This window comes from Aricia agestis, chromosome 14 (genome assembly GCF_905147365.1).
Source record: "Aricia agestis chromosome 14, ilAriAges1.1, whole genome shotgun sequence".
NCBI classification, from domain to species: domain Eukaryota; kingdom Metazoa; phylum Arthropoda; class Insecta; order Lepidoptera; family Lycaenidae; genus Aricia; species Aricia agestis.
The window spans coordinates 8,833,865-8,853,223 of NC_056419.1; the positions used below are offsets into that span (position 1 = coordinate 8,833,865).

The window sequence follows — 19,359 nt, forward strand, 5'->3', positions numbered from 1 at the left end:
TTATTGTTCAATAATGATTGTTCTACATAAATGTAACAAAACAGAGATATAAAATTTTGGTTCATTGAATTTACAAATTACTTTTATGTATGCCTTACAGATACCTCTTTTGGGCGTTGCGTGGCTTGGAGCGGGGAGGTCTATACAGATTAGATTTAGCGAACATATCTAATGGGGTACCACATAATGCCCCACCTGAACATATCGTGAAGGACGCGCATCTCGGACCATTTACCGTAGACCACACCGACTTTAGAATACTTGTGGCGCACTACAGACGAAACACTGTTCTTGCTGTGTCACTAGATGGGTTCGTAATACAAATTTTACCATTAAACTTATTAGAATGAACGCTTTAGCTAACCTTATATAATCTCTCTATCAGCATATTTCTAAAATTCATACCAATTTTCAGGAGAGAAATAACAGACTTTAGAAGTAACACCCAAACGCCAAAGTTTTTCTCAGTGAAATCCTTAGCATACGCTAACGGACTGTTCTATTGGACGAACGGCCAAGAGATGTTGACTGAAGAGTACCATCCACAGAAGAACAGTTATTTTCACAACGAGTATCCTCTGGAATACGATACGAGACAAGTGTTGGTGGCTTTAAGGAGTTGCCAACCCATACCGTTGCCTGTTAATCCCCCATTAAGCGTCCAAAGCATTATGGGCATCGATAGAGGCAAAGTGTCTTGGTCTCCACCACATCTTTTGGGTCATCAAGGAACCGGAGCTTGGCAACAATGGATGTACCATTTACAGCTGACCGAAATACCTACTGGGAAGGTTATTGATATGTAAGTAGACAATTACAGCTTCAAACATAGGAATATGAATTGTTGAGAGTTTGTGGGAAGATAATGTTTAACATGCCGTAAGAGATGGGTGGAGGGTTTTAAAGGCATTCGTTTTTTGTTGCAGAAAAAATATCAGCGACTCCATATATCATGTGGATAACTTGAAAGAAAACACTGAATACGTGATAAAAGTGGCAGCGGTAACCCAATCTGGTTCGGGTCCATGGTCATCAGAATTCGTCGGAAAGACCCTAACATTGTCACAGACGACATTACAGAGTACTCTGCTGTGGTCTGGACCTGATGGACTATTGCAAACTGACTTGACCGGTGAAAACTTACAAACTCTTATTCACAAGTAGGTTCATCTTTATTACCCTAAGGGCCTGTTTCACCACTTTCTGATAAAGTGCCGAATAGGCTATTCACAACTTTTTTGACAGATTCTCCATACTTGATCTGTCAAGTTAATTGGTAGATAGCCTTATTAGAAAGTGGTGAAACAGGCCCTAAGCGTTTTTAATTGTCCCTAAAGAGTTGAAATATTTTATAGTGTAGAGTTGTAGACCAATTTGTAATCATATCTTGTCTTTTTCAGGGAACACCTAAGAACTTTATACATAACAGACATTTCTTGGTATCGTGACAAGCTTTACCTGGTAACCAACGCGTCAACTGTTATATGGTACAACATCACCTCCCACATAAAAGGAGAAATGCCAAACATGGATAATGTCGGAAGTTTAGCGGTCGATTGGGTTGGAAAGAAAATCTATTGGTCCAATCCAAAACAGCAATTGGTAAATATAATTTTCGATTCTGGTAGCCAATTCAATGTACGAAGTATTTAAGAAAGCTTGAGTATAGCTTTATCAGATATTTTTCCTGACATAAAATATGTGTTCATCCTTTTAGATAACACGAGAGAATTTCGACGGCAGTAATCGAGAGCCAGTGCCCATAGTGACTGTAGCTAAGGAACTGAACATAGACTCGTTAGGAGCTTACATCTATTGGAGTACAGGACATGCGGTCGAAGGCGCGAGGTTGAACGGAGAGAACAAGATCGTTTACTATCCAGCTCAACTGTTTAGCGGAAAGCAAGGTAGAGTCACTTTTCTTGGTATCTTAGTCCCTAGAAATAGTGAAATTTTTAATGAGGCCAATCTCAACCAGTCTCTTTCACTTTTGCACGAAAACATTACTATCTCGTTGTTAATGCTGACTTGTGGAAACATGATAACGTTAAAAGTAAAAGAAATAAAGCGTAAGACCGTTTTCAATCAGTAGATGTATATTGTAATACAGGTTGTAACAAAAATAAGTGATAATACTTTAGGGATTTGTACGTGTTCCTTGTAGAGAGTTCACTGTGAAAGTAGCAGCACTGAAAGACAAAACATTTTTTTCACTTTTGTATGGGGAAACTCGTAACGCTCGGGCCCTTGCCCATACAAAAGTGAAAAAAAAAATCGTCTTTCAGAGCTGCTACTTTCACAGTGAACTCTCTACAAGGAACACGTACACACCCTAAAGTATTATCACTTATTTTTGTTACACACTGTATATACAGCTATCAAGCAAAATACTATTATTGAAGTTATTTTGTATCTCTAAATGAAGCAATATGCAACACCTTAAGGAGCAAGATAAGAGGTAATATATTATTTTCAGTGATGGGTCTAACGGTAGACTTGGAGAAGAAGTGGCTATACTGGTTGGTGCGGAGTTACGACGGCTCTGAGTTACACAGAGCGGCTACCGCTGATCAAATAGCGCTTGGACTGGGAGAGGTGAGTAGGTATATAAAGTGTGGGAGTATAACAGTTCTTAAGTTTAGCAATATTTTGGTCAAATGTGTGTCTCAAATTTATCTGTGACTAGGGCTTACTTGCGGCAAACTGGGTTATTGCTACAGGTTTTATTCCATCATATAAACATGAAATAAGGCTTGATAATTAATCAAGCATTAATTTTAACCCAGTCGCCAATGGGCCTAAGTTTACTTACAAAAAAACGCCAGTATATAGCCTATAGGGACGTTGAGACGTTAAAAATTATACGAGGTTTTTTGCTATCAGACAAGTGATCTATTTTACGTATTAGATAAGGCAGGGGTTCCCAATCTTTTCTATCCCACGGCGCAGTAACAAATGTTGTATTATGTCAAGACACGCGGCGCCCTGCCCTAGCTAGCTATTTGAAAAAGATACACTCAAAATAAATAGACACCTTTAATGATAACATTTGTGGTTTATTATAATCATGGAGGATCTACTCACGGCGCCCTTCTTTACTTTCTACGGCGCACCAGGGCGCCGCGGCGCACACTTTGGAAACCCCTGAGATAAGGATATAAAACTCAATCTAATCTCTTAACTTAACGTCTGTAAGGTTGTATAGGTATATTAATAAGGTTAATATTTGGTATTTACATGCTTTACTTACTTACATTAGGTAACCGACACGCTGGTCACTCGTCTCTCGGGCACCGCCACACTGGGACCGCTCTGCTACTTCAGCGAGCGGCTGGTGTGGGTTCAGGACGCGTCCCGGGCGGTCGTGTCCGACCTGGCCGGCAGGTATACCGCGGAGCTGGTGCCCAGGGTCCACGTCATCGCTGTGAGGGATCCGAGCCTGCATAGGAATAGTGGTGAGTAAGCTGGTTTGAAAAGCAGAATCAAATATTATGTCCATTGTCGTTACTTACCTCTATCTCTCGAATATCGATATCGAATACTTTGCAATACTCTCGTTTAGTGAAAGAAACAAGCGATGATAGAGCCCGATAGAGAAACAGAGACAGCAGCGATAGAATAACAACGTTTGGAAATTACATTTTTTGTGACATAATCATATTAAACCGCATTTAAATATTTAAGTATCCAGTGTATGGGACGAAATCCATAATGTATAATATGGTAGCTGGAAGACTTAACTTGACCATCAGTGCTTTTGATTATTTACTATCAGTCAAAATATGAATTATGCTTCTCATTTTCTTTGAGTTTATTAAATCTGTAAATTGTATGTTTCAGAACTGATAAACGCAATACCGGAGAAAGTAAACGCTTCATCGATCGCCGTGCGCGGAGACTGGGACCAGTTCAACGTGACGTGGTCGCCCGCCACGCGCGTCAACATCAACAACACCAAAGTGTTCTATGACGTCAGTCTACATTTCACCAACAACGTCAAAATTGAGGTGAGTTTTTGATTTGAATCTAATTCTAACCGTGTTCCTTTTCTTATTTAGATGTAGAGTATAAAAATATACAATGTGACGCAGTTTTCCTGACAATTAAATTCGATTTCGTTGCGTCTTTGGACACGATATTTAAAGTAGAATAAAGGGAATAGCGCTGTTACAGCCTTGTATTGTGTTGACGTGCATCGCCAAAGGTGCAACGGAATTGTTCCTTTCCATTGCACACAGTGTTATTTCGTATCAACGACTGAAGCAGTGTGGCCCTGTTTTAATAGAATAATAATATAATTTACCATTTCAGAGAACCGTGGACGTGCCCTGGGTATCAGTATCGGCGGCTATAGCGCCGTACACGCGCGCGGATGTGACGGTGCGTGCGCACACGCCATGGGGCGGCGGCGCGCCGGCGCACGCGCACGCACATTCCCCGCAGGCCCCGCCCTCCGCACCGCGTCGACCACGATTGTACCTGCAACCTGCGTATAGGTACGTTAATTTAAAAAAGTATTCAAAAAGAAGCTTATCTGTTTTTATAAACTTATACACAATCTTAACTCGCGATAATATAATATGGCGTTGGATAGGTCTTTTTATTCAATTGGAATTTCCTTGAAGTCTAAGTATTATAATGTCAAAATTTATCAAAATCAATTTAGTGGGTTAATCGCAAAGAGGTGACAAATAGACAGCCATTCTTTGACATAGTTACTGTATGCTTTTATTGCATTTGCAATCTTTAACATCCACACATTAGCTATAGAGCTAAAATAGTGTGAATTACATGATCTTATATATAAAAATGGATTTTCAAATGTGTTAGTCGCGCTAAAACTCGAGAACGGCTGAACGGATTGAGCTGATTTTAGTCTTAAAATATTCGTAGAAGTCCAGGGAAGGTTTTAAAGTGACACGAAGTTCACCGGGACAGCTAGTTTTTTCATAAAATCAAGATAAAGTTTGTTGTCTTCTCTGATCCATCGTCACTTTCCTCCAGTGGCAGTCAAGTGTCTGCGACCTTCCGATGGGAGGTTCCCGAGCGAGCGAACGGCGTGATTCGCGGCTACGAAGCGCAATGCTGGATGCAGCCTGTGTCCAGCTCGTCCAATGCTAAGCCTTCCGCCTGCGCAGACGCAAGACTGTCGCCGCTGCACACGCAGCTCATGCTCAGAGATTTGGTGCCGTCATCACAGTATTATTTTCGGGTAAGATTAAATATAATAGCCAAGAATCAATTCGAAGCATTTGGTCGAAGTAATTGGGCGAAGATTGGTAGTTTTACAATTAATATCTTGTACCTTTTTTAATTGCAAATAATATGGAATAACTAAATAATGCTAAACTATGTCAGTTTAAAGCATCAGACACCTTACTTCTTGGATTGACAGTTCTTTATTAGTATTATCCGATGTATTTTGTTACTCTACGATTAGTATTTTCACCTTTTAGGTTCGAGCTTTCACGGACGCCGGTTTCGGTCAGTATTCAGAAGAGGTATCTGCTTTATCCGATGAAGTAAATCCTGTACCTAAAGTGATGATATCCTCCCAAGACTCCATCAAAATAACCGATCTGGATACCGGAGAAAGTGAAACGATACCAAAGAGTACCGGAACACCGATAGATTTTGTGGTCGCTATTGAAGAGAATATTGCTTACTGGGTCAACAATTTGGAGGAAATATTTTCATCGAGGATAAATGGAACTGGTCATTATAAGGTAAAAATTGCCAATTGTCGTAAGTATATATTAAACCTAAAAACTTATCCCTTACTGATATACTTATTTGTAAGGGGCTTTAACGATTTTCCAGGTTTACAATTACATACAATCTTCATTTCATTCTTTTGGTCAATATCATCTTTCTTTTTCAGTTAACTTCGATCAATGGATCCGCAACAAGCATATGCGTGGATTGGGTCAGCAGATCCGTATATTGGATCCAACGGGAGATCCTCTCTACCGAGTCTTATGTGATGTACCGGATAGACCTGGGTATACCGAACACGCGACATCACGTTACTCAGATACTGTCCTCAAAGCAGCCGATGTATAGTTTGCAAATATCACCATTAACACGGTAAGCTTAAGCCAAAATGTGACAAAAATAATATTATGTACGCTACATTTAGCCTTATGTTAATTTACATATCAATTTCAGGACTCTGTATTGGTACGAAGAAAGCAACCACACCGGTCTTGGTGTTCTTATGACTTCCAAAGTAAACGGATTTAATGTTAGACAATTCTTTAACACCTCCTACGATTTCGACAAAGAAACGCGGGAAAACTGCGACTGTCCTGAAAACCCTCAAATAGCCAAAGCGTTTGTGCTCGACCTGACCTCAACAGAGACTGAAATTTACTGGGTGGACCCTTGGGTCCATCGCATAGTAGCGACAGATACAAAGGGATGCAAATGTAGGACCGTCATGACCGCAACAGAGAAGAAAAAATACGGTTTTACCCCCTCATCCATAACCGTAGACAGCAGTAACATTTACTGGTACGATTCGGCAGACAAGACGATACTTTTTAGAAACAAATTTAAAATAATGGATAAGATTGAAAGAGTGAAAGTGTCGATGGGATACAAGATATTCGCTTTAGATCCAGCCAACCAGCCGTATCCGGACAGAAAGTGTCTCATACCAAACTTGCAGGAATTGACTCCAAAATCGACTTCCAACACAGCTAATAGCATCACACTGCAGATGCCAACAGCTTACAAGCCCATTGAGTGTCGAAGATTAGAATATGAAATGCCTCTGACAGAATTCACGATATACTATCGAAAACATTCGAACGAGTCAGCAAATAGTTGTGACAAAAACTCCTGTCCTTTTATAACGACGACCAGCTCAGAAGTGGCCATCACCGATTTGAGTCCCTTCACCAGATATTCCTTTATGTTGGAGGCTACGAATTACTACGGTAAACTACAGGAACTAAAGCCAGCTGTTGGACCACAGCTAGTACTACAAACGGCTGCAGAAGGTATATCTATTTCTATCAACATCTCTATTTACAACACACAGTTACCGACTATTTTACTAGTTTTTTAATTTGGTTTCTGATTTTTTGACTCTTGTGAAGGCGGTACCTATCAACTCAAACGTGAGTTCTATATCTAATATTACAGCAATTTTTGGGACTAGCCCCGATTTAAAAACATTACATAATACTTTGGTAATTGACACCTGCTTAATATTTTTTTTGTGTTTCAGCTCCAACAGCACCAAAAGACGTCAGATACGTTGTGCTTAGTCCAGTGCTCGTGCGAGTGGAATGGACGATCGATCCGGGACTATCTTACGAACTGCACTGGCGTACTGATGACTCCACCTTACTGCCGCATAATCTAAAAGGTATATTAAGATTGTCGTAACAATTTTAGAAATTATCTAAATATAGCCAATGTAAGAATCGTGGTTGGTCCCAGATGAGTTCAATGGCATTATCCAGAGGAATCAACTAGTAATTTCTTTGGATTGGGCTATGTAGCGACCCTAACATGCGTCTTTGTCGTACGCTACTATGTTAGGGTACATGTAGATTGTTGTCATGTACAGTTTGGCCATTCTGCTATTAACGCTTTGTAAAGACTCGAGCGCGTCTGTAGTTTTTTAAGCGCCAAGTTCCAAGTGAAATCTATCTAAGGCACAGAATACATATTAGTAACAATCTAGGGCAAGATACCTCCTAAACGCCAATATTACGAATTTCTGCAGTATCAACTTGAAATGCCGATAACTGTGTCATCTTCCAGAGCACAACACGTTCGAGGTGCCCGAAGGCAACAGCGCCAACATGACTCGGCTGGTACCTAACACCGCGTACATAGTATGGGTGCGCGCGCGTTCCCGCCACAGCCCCGTGCCCGCGGACTCCGCGCCGCTGCGCCTGCGCACGCGCCCCACGCCCGCGCCGCTAGCGCTGCGTAACATTACCGCTTATAACATCACCGTGTCCTGGCCGAGACCCACTACGTACGACCTGTATAGGTAATAATGATAAATCATTTATTTCTCCTTGTAACATTCTGACCTAAAAGCTATATGTAAAATTATGCTATACTACTATTTGTTACTAACTAGATTAGATAACAAATGTAAAAAAGGTTCTATGATCGCGCAGGAACCGATTTTTGTATTGAGAATATGAGTAACTTTAATTTGCTTTCCAAATGCTTTCAATAATTAAGATATTATATAACATTGCAAAATAGCTATTTTGCAAATCATCGAATTAAAATCCGCAACCTATTGTAGATATGCTGTAGAATACAGTGAAGTGTCGGAATCGAGTGACGAATGGAGACAGTGCACTAAGAGTGACGACATGTGGGTCGCGAGCGACCTAACTCCATCCACCCGCTATCGCTTCCGACTTAGACTACAGTACATCGAGAAAGCACCGCTCTTCTACTGGCCACCGGACGACAAGTTTGTGTTTGAAACTCTAGGTGAGAATCCCTCGGTTTTAATAATTTACTTCGTTTGCTTTTTTCCGTTTAACACTGTGTGTTGTGTGTCTGTCCGTGGCATAGTAGCATCCAAACGAGACGACCGATTTTAATCGAGTTTTTTTTTATTCAAAGGTGACAAGAACGAGATTGTTCTTAGCTATAGTATGCTATAATAGTTTATCTGATAAAAATAGATTTATCTACTTCACGAAAGGTCAAGATCAGCAACTCCTAATGATTTGATCAGTTCCATATTAATTTACATTCTGATTGATAATCGCTTTTTGTATCGGGATTCGGTAGTTGTTTTTTAATTTCTTAATTTTACATCATTTACTGGTAAAGAAATTAGCGTAGCAAGCATATGAAAACTGTTATAGGGTTCCGAGACGAAAGCAAAATTCTACGTGCTTGCCACCAATTACCAAGCAGCTTGGCTTGGTGGCAAGCACGTAGAATTTTGCTTACTTCAAGCATTTTGCCCGTTTATAATGTTTGCTTGATGCTTGAGTCAAACATTTAAGCAAGCTCCGCGCTTAATGTGATTTTATATTTTTTGCTTTTGCTTGAAGTCTACGTGCTTGCCGCCAAGCTGTAGAAGTTAGTCTCGGAACCCCTTTGCGCATATCTTTAAAACGCATAAACAAATTATCATACATTGCAGGTGACGTGCCGGGAGCGCCTGGCGAGGTACGAGTCGCCGTAGTGGGGTCGCGAGTGCTGCGCGCCTGGTGGCCGGAGCCCGACCCGCGCGGCGCGCCCGTCACCGCCTACCGCCTGTGGGGCCGGCCGTACACCACGTAAGTTGGATGCACCAGGGGCCGTACCACGAAACCGTTTTGAGTCTCAAACAATTGGACGAGAATGCCGCGTCCTGCTCTAACAACGTCATTTCACGTTTGTTAAACGTTTGTTCTCAAAACCGTTTAGTGGTACGGGCCCTGGAACGTGACGTAATATATGGTTGAGTCCTGGAAGTAGTGTCAGAGAAGTTGGTTCGGAGGCAAATTACGGACCTAGGTACGTCATTTGGTTTCATTGAATTAACCGAACAGATGACGTAGGTCGGCTACCTGCCTATGAATTAATTTGTTTGATGGTAGTTTTAAACGGACGAAGAAATAATGTCTCAGGCGGTCAGCGCCGTGGTGCAAAAGACTAAAGAGCTTATGGGCCTTTCAGACAGAGAGCGGTCACGCGGTCAAGCTTTCAAGCGGTCAGTTTTGCGTTCTTGTGTTGTATTACATTACATAGATATACTCATTACTCACACAGGGGGCGTTCTGACCGCGTAGGATTTGCTCCTGTTTGACCGCTCGGACGTAGAATGCGAACGCAGCACGCTTGAACGCGTGGCTCTTCTCTGTCTGATAGGTCCCTAATGGCCACTGCGACCTAGTATTATTTTATTGATTTATTCTACTTCATTGATACAGCTCATTCAACTTTCATTGATATAGCTTGGTTACTATTTAAAACTTTTAATGTACGCTTCAGACTGTACACAATCAAATTATTTTATTTTTCAGGGAAAACTATGTAGAAGAGAACATAACGAGAAACGTAAGCGACCTGACTCTACCTCAAGACCTGCCCAGCGACGTCGACCCAGACATGAAGATGCTCATCGCGAGAGAGGGGTTAGAACTTTTGCACAACGGCTCTGGTAAGATATCCTTAAATATTGGCCAAAAATGAGGGCACTTCGGTGTTATATGGGGCCGTTTTGACATTCGGAGTATCAAAATTACTTTAATGGCTAAAGCTTTTCTGTCAAATATACATTATAATAATGTTGTCTCACTCAGACTCCTACTGGATAGTCCACGCGGAGGACCTCGGGTCGGGATGGTGGGTGCGCGTGCAGGGCCGCAACGCGCACGGGTGGGGGGCGGCGTCCCCGCCCGCTGCCGTGCGCGCCCCGCCCGCGCGCTCTCGTGCGCCGCCCGCCGCGCTCGCCGTCGGCTTGGCGGCTATAGCAGTGCTCGGAGTGGTCTTCGCGGCTGTCGTGTTCTATGGTAAATTTTTGAGGAAGTTAGGGCTCTACATAACTGCGAATTCGTGCGAATTCACATCGCAATATCATTTTCATTATGAGTTTTGTCGCAGATATTTGCGATGCGATGCGAATTTGCAGTTGTGTGTGTGGAAGCCCTTAGTAAGTATATAAATATTGTATGTCACACTTGAAGGTAGACGCGATGAATGTCTTAATGAGATGACTAGAATGCACTTTAAAAAATAATATTGATAATAGAATTCAGTGGAGTGGAGTAACCTTTGTCTAATGCCCTGACTAATAAAAAGTTATGTACTGTGTACGAGTATGCTGCGTTTACAGACCTTATACTTTTACAATGTCCGCGTCTGTGAAGTAACTTTTTAGCGAATCAGACAGAAAAGCACAAAACTAGAACTATAACATCTTTAAAAGTATTCTCTTTTTTTCAGGAAGTTATAGTTTAAATAGAAAACGTGTGCTCTTTATCTATGGGTGGCTATAGATAAAGATTATAGAGCTAAAACATTACCTTATAATATATTTGCAGCATACAACAATCGCACGAAGAAGAAGGCGGCGCTAGAGAGCCAGGCGTTGACAGTAGTGCGGCGCGGGCCCGACGTCGAGCTCGCCACGTTGAGACAACTACCCATACGGCATTCCACGAACATACTGTACAACCAGGTTAGTGTTAGGATATTAATAAAATTACATTGTTCACACATCACATCTTTTCATGAAAACTTTTTGTCTCGTAATAGTACAGCTGCGCCAGCTATATCTGCCATAATAACGATTATTGTTATATTTGAGAGGATAGTGTAAATAATATTAAATTAAACAATTCAAATGCTGATTGTAGATTTTCGTAAAATGGTTGGGACATACGGAGAGAACACAAAACACTAATTGGCATAATCAGATCAAATAACGTCCGCATTCTGTCTAGACTCTAGAATCTAGATAATGAATTCATAGTGTAAATGTTGTATTTTAATGCGTTGACCGGGTATGTGATAAATTATCAGTAAAGACAGTCTATCTTCAGTCTATATTACACCGTGTATTCCGTCAACACATAGACGCGTCGCCTGTTGGGGCACGCTTGGGCTTTCAAAAATTCCTGGAATGTGCGGGTGAGAGGGCACGTCATGTGTTGCTCCCGTTACAGTATTGCCTTTAACTGGCGTAAGTTTTACCTCATCCTTTAGACAGGTGTATCTATTCAACAGCGCTGTTCATTGGTTGATATTTTGACGTTAGCCAATCTATAGCACTAAACGTCATTAGTCTGGTAAATGTATTTACGTCATAGCACATTCTAAGTTTCCAAATGTCAAATCATCAGGGAGTCCACCTACCGTCGGACGCGGAGATAGCCGGTCTGCCGCACATCCGCCGCGAGCAGATCACCCTCACCAAGTTCCTCGGCTCCGGCGCCTTCGGGGAGGTCTTCGAGGGCATCGCTAGGAACCTCATTAGCGGAGACACCAAAGTCGCTGTTAAAGTGAGTATCATTTTTTACCATCTGCTTAGGAATATGATCTGTAATATTACTTTTGTAAATACTCATTGGGATTTGGGACCAACAAAAAACTACATTTTATCCCAGTGTAAGAGATTTGTGAGTAGGTACTAGAATTACATTGAATAAAGCAAAGGGAGAGCGACATAAAAGTAACTGCTGATTTATCAGCAGAATTCTTAGTCCATCTCAATCTGGCACCTGAGGTAGTACGAGAATCGAGCCCCACTTCATTCTCTCCATCCTTGCCAGACACTCCGCAAAGGCGCCACAGAACAGGAGAAGAACGAGTTCCTCAAGGAGGCAGCGCTGATGTCCAACTTCAAGCACGAGCATATCCTGCGGCTGTTGGGCGTCTGCCTCGACAACGACCCCAACTACATCATCATGGAGCTGATGGAAGGCGGGGATCTGCTCAGCTATTTGAGGGCGAAACGAGCTTCTCTGGTAAGGCGATTGACAAGGTGGTGGTATGTTTTTGAGAGGGCTGCGTGAATATTTTTTTGATCATAATTGCATTGGAAATGACAATCGCCTGGTGGTTACAGCAGATGATTATTAAGTTACGTACGCTTTAACTCCTGTATCTGTTTATCCCCAAATATTAATACGACTCATGTTTGTCCACCGTGAATGTTTAGCTTAGACTGCCTTCACATTTAGTCGCGAGCCGCGCACAGTCGCGCGGCTCCATACTAAAAAGAGCCGCGCTGCAGCCGCGCGGCTGCCGCACTACTCGCGACTTAATGTGAAGGTAGCCTTACTGGGTGGAGATAACCCGCGACGGCTGCTACTTACTATTGAATGTTAACAACATTAACAACAGACAACAGTTCTCTTCAACTACAATTTATCACAACAATTACTGACAGGACCAATGTCTCACAATCCTTTATTTAACCCCCAGTACACGGAAGACTCTCTCACCCTGCTCGACCTACTCAACATGTGTGTGGATGTAACCCGTGGATGCAGATACCTTGAAGAAATGCACTTCGTCCACCGAGACCTAGCAGCACGCAACTGCTTGGTCGCCAGTCGCGCCGCACGACGCGTCGTCAAGATAGGCGACTTCGGCCTCGCTAGGGATATCTATAAGAACGATTATTATAGGAAAGAGGGTGAAGGTAAGCCATATTCTAAAATGTCACTTAACTAATCAAGCCCCATAAGCTCACCGGTGAGCGAGACACAATAGAATAACAATTATTAGATTTTCAAGAATCTTAGAAAATTTTATACGTGGGAGAGCCATGCTTCGGCACGAATGGGCCGGCTCGACGGATAAATACTACGTTCTCACAGAAAACCGGCGTGAAACAGCGCTTGCGCTGTGTTTCGCCGAGTGAGTGAGTTTACCGGAGGCCCAATCCCCTACTCTATTCCCTTCCCTACCCTCCCCTATTTCCTCCCCTTCCCATCCCTACCCTCCCCTATTACCCTATTCCCTCTTAAAAGGCCGGCAACGCACCTACAGCTCTTTGATGCTGCGAGTGTCCATGGGCGACGGAAGTTGCTTTCCATCAGGTGACCCGTTAGCTCGTTTGCCTCCTTATTTCATAAAAAAAAATCCACGATCGAAGAAATAAAAAACTAGTTATTTGTGAAATCAGCCCTTATAAATAGGCCGTATAGGCCGCGGCCTCGGGGCGTCATCATAAAAATATAAATTCGGCACTGGCAAAAAATTACACCTTATAAATGGCATGTATTTAAATCAATATCTGTACATTCCCTTTTCTCGATCAAAATATTTGAAAGTTTCACCAAAAATACTGACTTGCACACTAATTATGCACCCTAAATAATGCAAATTCAGCATACTATTCAAAGTTATTTGCGAAACTGTTTTACTGAACGGATAACTATTCTTAAAATAGTATATCTAACAATTCCTTAGTTCAACAAACATACTACAACTTTTTAAAGGAAAACCATCACCTAAATTACTTTTAGGAACATCATTTATTCTAAATAAAACCCAATTTAATCTGTTATGTTCATACAATTAAGAACACATAAAAATCATCAAGTGCTAACTTAACATGGACTAAACTTTGGCACAGTGAATGGTAACTCAGTTTATAAACAATAATAATAAACAATCGGCAAAGAGCGAGTCGGATTCGCGCACAAAGGGTTCCTTACCGATATAATGCAAAATAATTAAGCCTCCGGCTTAGGAATTGCACTATAGGGGTTGACAAGCTACTAAAGAAAAAAAAGAAAAAAACAACTGGCTTCAATTATGAGTCGACGGAGCCCCGCTACGCGGGGCTCCTACTTCTGGGTGGTTCACAAACAATAACCACGATGGCTAAGGCGGCAGCTACGCTGCGCTACGCTCCCGCCTTAGCCATCTAACCTAACCCAATCAAGTCGTATTAGGCCAACATTGCTATTAATTATTTAAGAATCATTAATAAATTTATTAACCCATACAATTACAATACAGTAGTGAATTTTGATAATTTTTCTTAATTTTTATCAAGAAACCTTGAACTATTTAGTTTTGGAATGATAAAATCTTTCACCATATCTCATCATAATTACCAAAAATCTTTGTCGCTAACACAGAAATAGATCAAGATATATCTGTGGTCGCTAAAGAGTAAAGAGCGAGCGCAAAGGAGTGAGTGCGGCGTTAGATGAGGAGGCCCCAACATGTTTTTCAGTAAAACAAAGAAACAAAAAGAAAATAAAGTTAGGTTAAAAATATTTTAGTTGCACGATTTGTCAAATTGTAGACTTGTTTTGATAATAGAAATTGATTTTATTGTGGTGCACCTTTCGATATCGTTTTTAGAAATTCCGTTGTAAGATTGTCCAATTTAGAGTATTTTTGATAAACAATTTAAATTTTAGTTTTACAAATAATATATCCGATGTATGAACCATATTTTTGGTGTGAATTCGGTTATAAAGGTCGTCTCGTTTTGTATGATGTTTAAGTTTTTTTTGAAGGACATGTTCAGTTAATCAATTGTTTTTTTGATCAGCATTAGTTTTTCTGGTATGCATTCAGTTAATTAGCGGAGTTAAGGTAGTGTGCTGAAAAATTATTCTGATGTGCATTTAATAATATCCCCTTATAAATGTAAATATATCGTCCAAACTGTATCATTATTGCGAGTGGTCTAAAAACCAGCGTAATTTAATCGACAGATAAATTACGCTAGCAGTTGTCCATAAATCACCCTTGTAGGTCTTTACAATGCCTATCAATATTATTTTACTGAGTGCAAAAATAACAGGACAGTTTTTCTTTGGCAGTATTAATTATTGTCTTTGTCTGTAATGCTAAGTACTCACATACGGTTTTGCTCGATAGTTTTACTCCGAATCGAAGGAAATGACATATTTGACATATTTAATTCCATCGAGCCGGCTCGAAGCGAGCCTTCGAGCTGTCAGTTTTGCGGTCCACACGGTGGTTATTGCTCGATTTGGAATAAAACTATCGAACAAAACCGTAAGTGAGTACTAAGCATAAGACGTTCGTTGATTTAGTTTAAATAGTGCATACTCAGCCCTAGTGTTATTTATATAATTTAATGCATTTACCTGTTCAATCCGTTTTTCACCGATTCCTGATGACCCATCATCTCGCAGGTCTGCTGCCGGTGCGGTGGATGGCTGTGGAGTGTCTGATGGACGGAGTGTTCACTTGCCAGTCTGATGTCTGGGCCTGGGGAGTTCTGTGCGGGGAGGTAAGTTAATGATGATATTCTCTTTTTTGCCGCCAGGGGGCCGAACTGACTTACACTAAGCGCAGCGCGGCGTGGTAACTTCGTGATTTGATAATAGAAATATTAAAATAGCATATATAAAACTGAAACAGGATTGTATCACAAATGGCTATAGGAGTTGGGCTTCAGCCTGCCTAGCATACGGCAACGAGATATCTCACTCTCGAGATAATTAAAAACTACTCGTCTCTCTTTTTTCTCTCGACAAAACTCTATAAAAATGTGTTATTTCGATGATAGATCTACGCAAGAAAAATGTTCGTCATGCTAGGGTCAATAGAGATGAATGTAGAGTGAGATATCTCGTTGGCGTATGCTTGGCAGGCAGATCACAAGAATTAACTATCTAATATTTGGCATTTTAGTTACTTGTCGGCGTTGTCGCGACAGAAAAGTGCATGATTCCATATCCAGATGTCATATACTTATTCATTGAGGATTATAATAGCACTATGTCCTATGGGCATGCCATGCTATGGTTTTAACATAGTCATTACAATAAGAATAGTGACAACGATCACATTACTTAAATCTTTCTCATTACAGATTCTATCGCTCGGTCAGCAGCCTTACCCGGCGCGCACTAACCGCCAAGTGCTGGCGTACGTGCGAGCGGGGGGCACGCCCGACAGACCGCCCAACTGCCCTTCCGCATTGTAAGTAACTACACACTGAAATAGTGTAATATTGTTAGTAGAAAATACTAGTAATATTTACGTAGTACCGTTACTTTTTAGGGTTCCGTACCCAAAGAGTAAAAACGGGACCCTATTCTGAGACTTCGATGTCTGTCCGTCTGTCTGTCTGTTTCCAGGCTGTATCTCAAGAACCGCTATAGCTAGACTTCTGAAAATTTCACAGATTGTGTATTTCTATTGCCGCTATAACAACAAATACAAAAAATAAAATAAAATAAATATTTAAGGGGGGCTCCCATACAGCAAACGTCATTTTTTTGGCCTTCTTTTCTCGTAATCAATAATGGCAACTGCTAGGCACTTGAAATTTTCACAGCATCCTTAATTATATTTGTACTTTAATAATTAATAATAATATTAAAATAAAATAAATATTTAAGGCGCGCTCCCATACAAAAAACAATTTTAGCCTACTTTCGCGCTATAACTGTACGGAACCCTTCGTACGCAAGTCCGACTCGCACTTGGCCGATTTTTAATAATACACAATATGGGAAAAGTAATTGTAAGGCTACCTCAAAGATACACCAAGGATTACAAAATTTATTTCGTTACAAATATATCCGAAAAGCCGACCTTCGGAAATATCTTTACTGTGGAGCTATACTGATAGTTCAAACATACTAAAGACTAAACGAATGACGAAATGTAAACCAATAATAATATTTTCAAACCTTCACTAACTTATTCCAGTTACGAGCTGCTCCAAAAATGCTGGAGCTACAACGCGGAACTGCGGCCGTCGTTCCGGCAATGTCTCGAAGTGGTCTGCGAGCTTCGAGACAAGACTTCCCCCAACATCACCCTGACTGCCACGCCGCAGCCCGCGCCGCAGTATCTCACATTACTGCCGGATGGTAAGCACCTGCTTTTAGGGATGCTAAAAATGTTCAACAATATGCATAATACTTACTTTTCCATAAAATAGCAAAAACATTTTTTTATATGACTTCACATTATTTCAAATAGTCAAATTCAAGCTAGGAATCCACCAGGCTACATTTGTTGCCATGAAAAGGGGCAACATGCTCGGCAACGTTGCATGCTGTGCAACGTTGCCGAGCATGTTGTCGATATGTGACTTTATGTTCATATGTAATTGATTGTACTGTGACGTTAAACTTACACCTGATGATGAATAATTTCGAAACCGGTCGTGTTATTTGTTAAAAGTTATAATAATATCTTAATATAGTGGAAAAAGTGCAAGAAAAGTGTGTTTTATTAGTGTACTTTATGTTCATGTTACTCACCGCTTTAACACCGGGCTGCATGTACGCACAGATCTAGGTATATGCTTGTACCTTCGAATATTTCAACCATAATATAGTTTTAGTTCAAAACCCATCTTACTTGAATTTGAAAAAAAAACCTCAGAATCTAGTGCCCATCTTTTACAGACTAATATTATCCGCTATAATGTGATGTATTGTGCATGTGACAGCATGTGACGGCGTCGAGAACCGCACCTACCTGCTGGACGAGAATGACAACACCTGCATAGGTTCGTTCATTATCATCACTTAATTTTAAGTATTAGAATTATTTCATGTTTCTATAACATTCTATAACAAAATATAAGCATGCCGACTTATTAATAAAGTGACAAAAGAATTTCGTACTTTAGCCTGGATAATCAGTTATTTTCTCATATTGGGACGTTTATATTCAGCCACTGCCGCTGCTTCTCGCGTTGCCGGCAAAATTGCCCTGAATACTTCTGCGGCAGTAACGACGCGGGTAAACGTTTACACTTAGCCCTCTACATACTTGCCGCGGCCGCGTCGGGCAGCGCGAGTGACTATTTACATTTCCGCGCTTGCAAGTGGCAAGATCCACTTTCTTGCCCGGCAGGGCTGAATCTAAACGGCCCATAACATAATATCATAAATTTTAGCTCAAATCCTTATAATTGGACCCGGAAATCTTGACAAATAACTTGGAATAAATCATAATTCACAGACGAAGACTTCCCGGAGCAGCAAATGGAGCCGTCGCATTTGCTGCCGCGGCCGCTGAAATACATCGAGCTGCGGTACGACAGCGACACGGACGCGATACGCGACGGCTACGAGATACCGCGGACGCCGTTCTCCCGCCACAGCATAGTGGGCGTGGCGCCCAACAGGCTGATAAAACCGCTATATCGTACGCACTCGCTGCGTGCGCGCCCGCCGAACGCGACCATAACCCCCCTGCGGAACGGCATCGTGAAGCGAGCGTCCCTGTGCGGGGATTTCCGCACCGATTTGCTCGACAGTCCCATTCGGGAAATCCCCAGCTTTAGGGGCAATTTCCGGGATATACCTAGCTCGAGAAGCTCAGGATTTAGAAGCCGGGATAGCCCTGGCTCGTCCCGCGACAGCGAAAGACACTTCGACGGCCACGTCAAGACGCCGTTTTAAAACTGTGATATTAGAAATTTTAATTCCACCGATAGATCTGATTCGTTTTTATGGAATATTTATTTATTTAATACTAATTTTTATCTGTAAATATGAGATTTTTGTACATAGTAGGGGTAGTTGGAGGGTGAATCAAACGAATGAGTAGCGATTTTGCATTTATTTATAGTATGCTAGATCATAAAGTAGTAAAAAATATTTAAGGTTCTTTAGTGGTCTTCTTGGCTAATAAAGTTTACACACGTATACTATCTTGTTTTCTTTCCTGTCTGAATTATTTCTGTGGCCAAAATATTAAACAAAAGTAGAAGTAGATAAAGTAAGAAAAAATATAATAAGCTCCAGTCGACAAAACAAGCCTATTTCCACCCTGGGTGCACTATTTTCAGCCGAATTTCTAAACTACAAAACGGCTATCGGTGTTACGACACTAAAAGCATAGTCTATCGTTTATTAGACACAAGCGGATTTTACTAAACATTTTCTTAACGTAACTAGACAAACT

General features: G+C 41.2%; 1 protein-coding gene across 2 annotated transcripts in view; it reads left to right on the forward strand.

The window, feature by feature from the left end:
• LOC121733534 (proto-oncogene tyrosine-protein kinase ROS) overlaps positions 1-19,102 on the forward strand; it is a 50,518-nt gene extending 31,416 nt beyond the window's left edge. The window contains exons 10-37 of one of the 2 annotated variants that reach the window (XM_042123803.1): positions 101-310; positions 416-802; positions 927-1,160; positions 1,401-1,602; positions 1,718-1,907; positions 2,477-2,595; positions 3,260-3,455; positions 3,841-4,007; positions 4,312-4,496; positions 5,005-5,212; positions 5,457-5,726; positions 5,882-6,087; positions 6,169-7,004; positions 7,235-7,375; positions 7,777-8,011; positions 8,279-8,472; positions 9,140-9,275; positions 10,005-10,141; positions 10,284-10,493; positions 11,025-11,161; positions 11,826-11,984; positions 12,255-12,449; positions 12,910-13,129; positions 15,615-15,712; positions 16,298-16,407; positions 17,143-17,306; positions 17,894-17,953; positions 18,412-19,102. In XM_042123803.1, the coding sequence (XP_041979737.1) occupies positions 101-310; positions 416-802; positions 927-1,160; positions 1,401-1,602; positions 1,718-1,907; positions 2,477-2,595; positions 3,260-3,455; positions 3,841-4,007; positions 4,312-4,496; positions 5,005-5,212; positions 5,457-5,726; positions 5,882-6,087; positions 6,169-7,004; positions 7,235-7,375; positions 7,777-8,011; positions 8,279-8,472; positions 9,140-9,275; positions 10,005-10,141; positions 10,284-10,493; positions 11,025-11,161; positions 11,826-11,984; positions 12,255-12,449; positions 12,910-13,129; positions 15,615-15,712; positions 16,298-16,407; positions 17,143-17,306; positions 17,894-17,953; positions 18,412-18,854 (6,049 nt within the window). In that variant the 3' untranslated portion in view covers positions 18,855-19,102. The remainder of the gene's footprint in view (positions 1-100; positions 311-415; positions 803-926; positions 1,161-1,400; positions 1,603-1,717; positions 1,908-2,476; positions 2,596-3,259; positions 3,456-3,840; positions 4,008-4,311; positions 4,497-5,004; positions 5,213-5,456; positions 5,727-5,881; positions 6,088-6,168; positions 7,005-7,234; positions 7,376-7,776; positions 8,012-8,278; positions 8,473-9,139; positions 9,276-10,004; positions 10,142-10,283; positions 10,494-11,024; positions 11,162-11,825; positions 11,985-12,254; positions 12,450-12,909; positions 13,130-15,614; positions 15,713-16,297; positions 16,408-17,142; positions 17,307-17,893; positions 17,954-18,411) is intronic. The other variant, XM_042123804.1, reaches the window with a different exon arrangement.
• Positions 19,103-19,359: the final 257 nt, after the last annotated feature.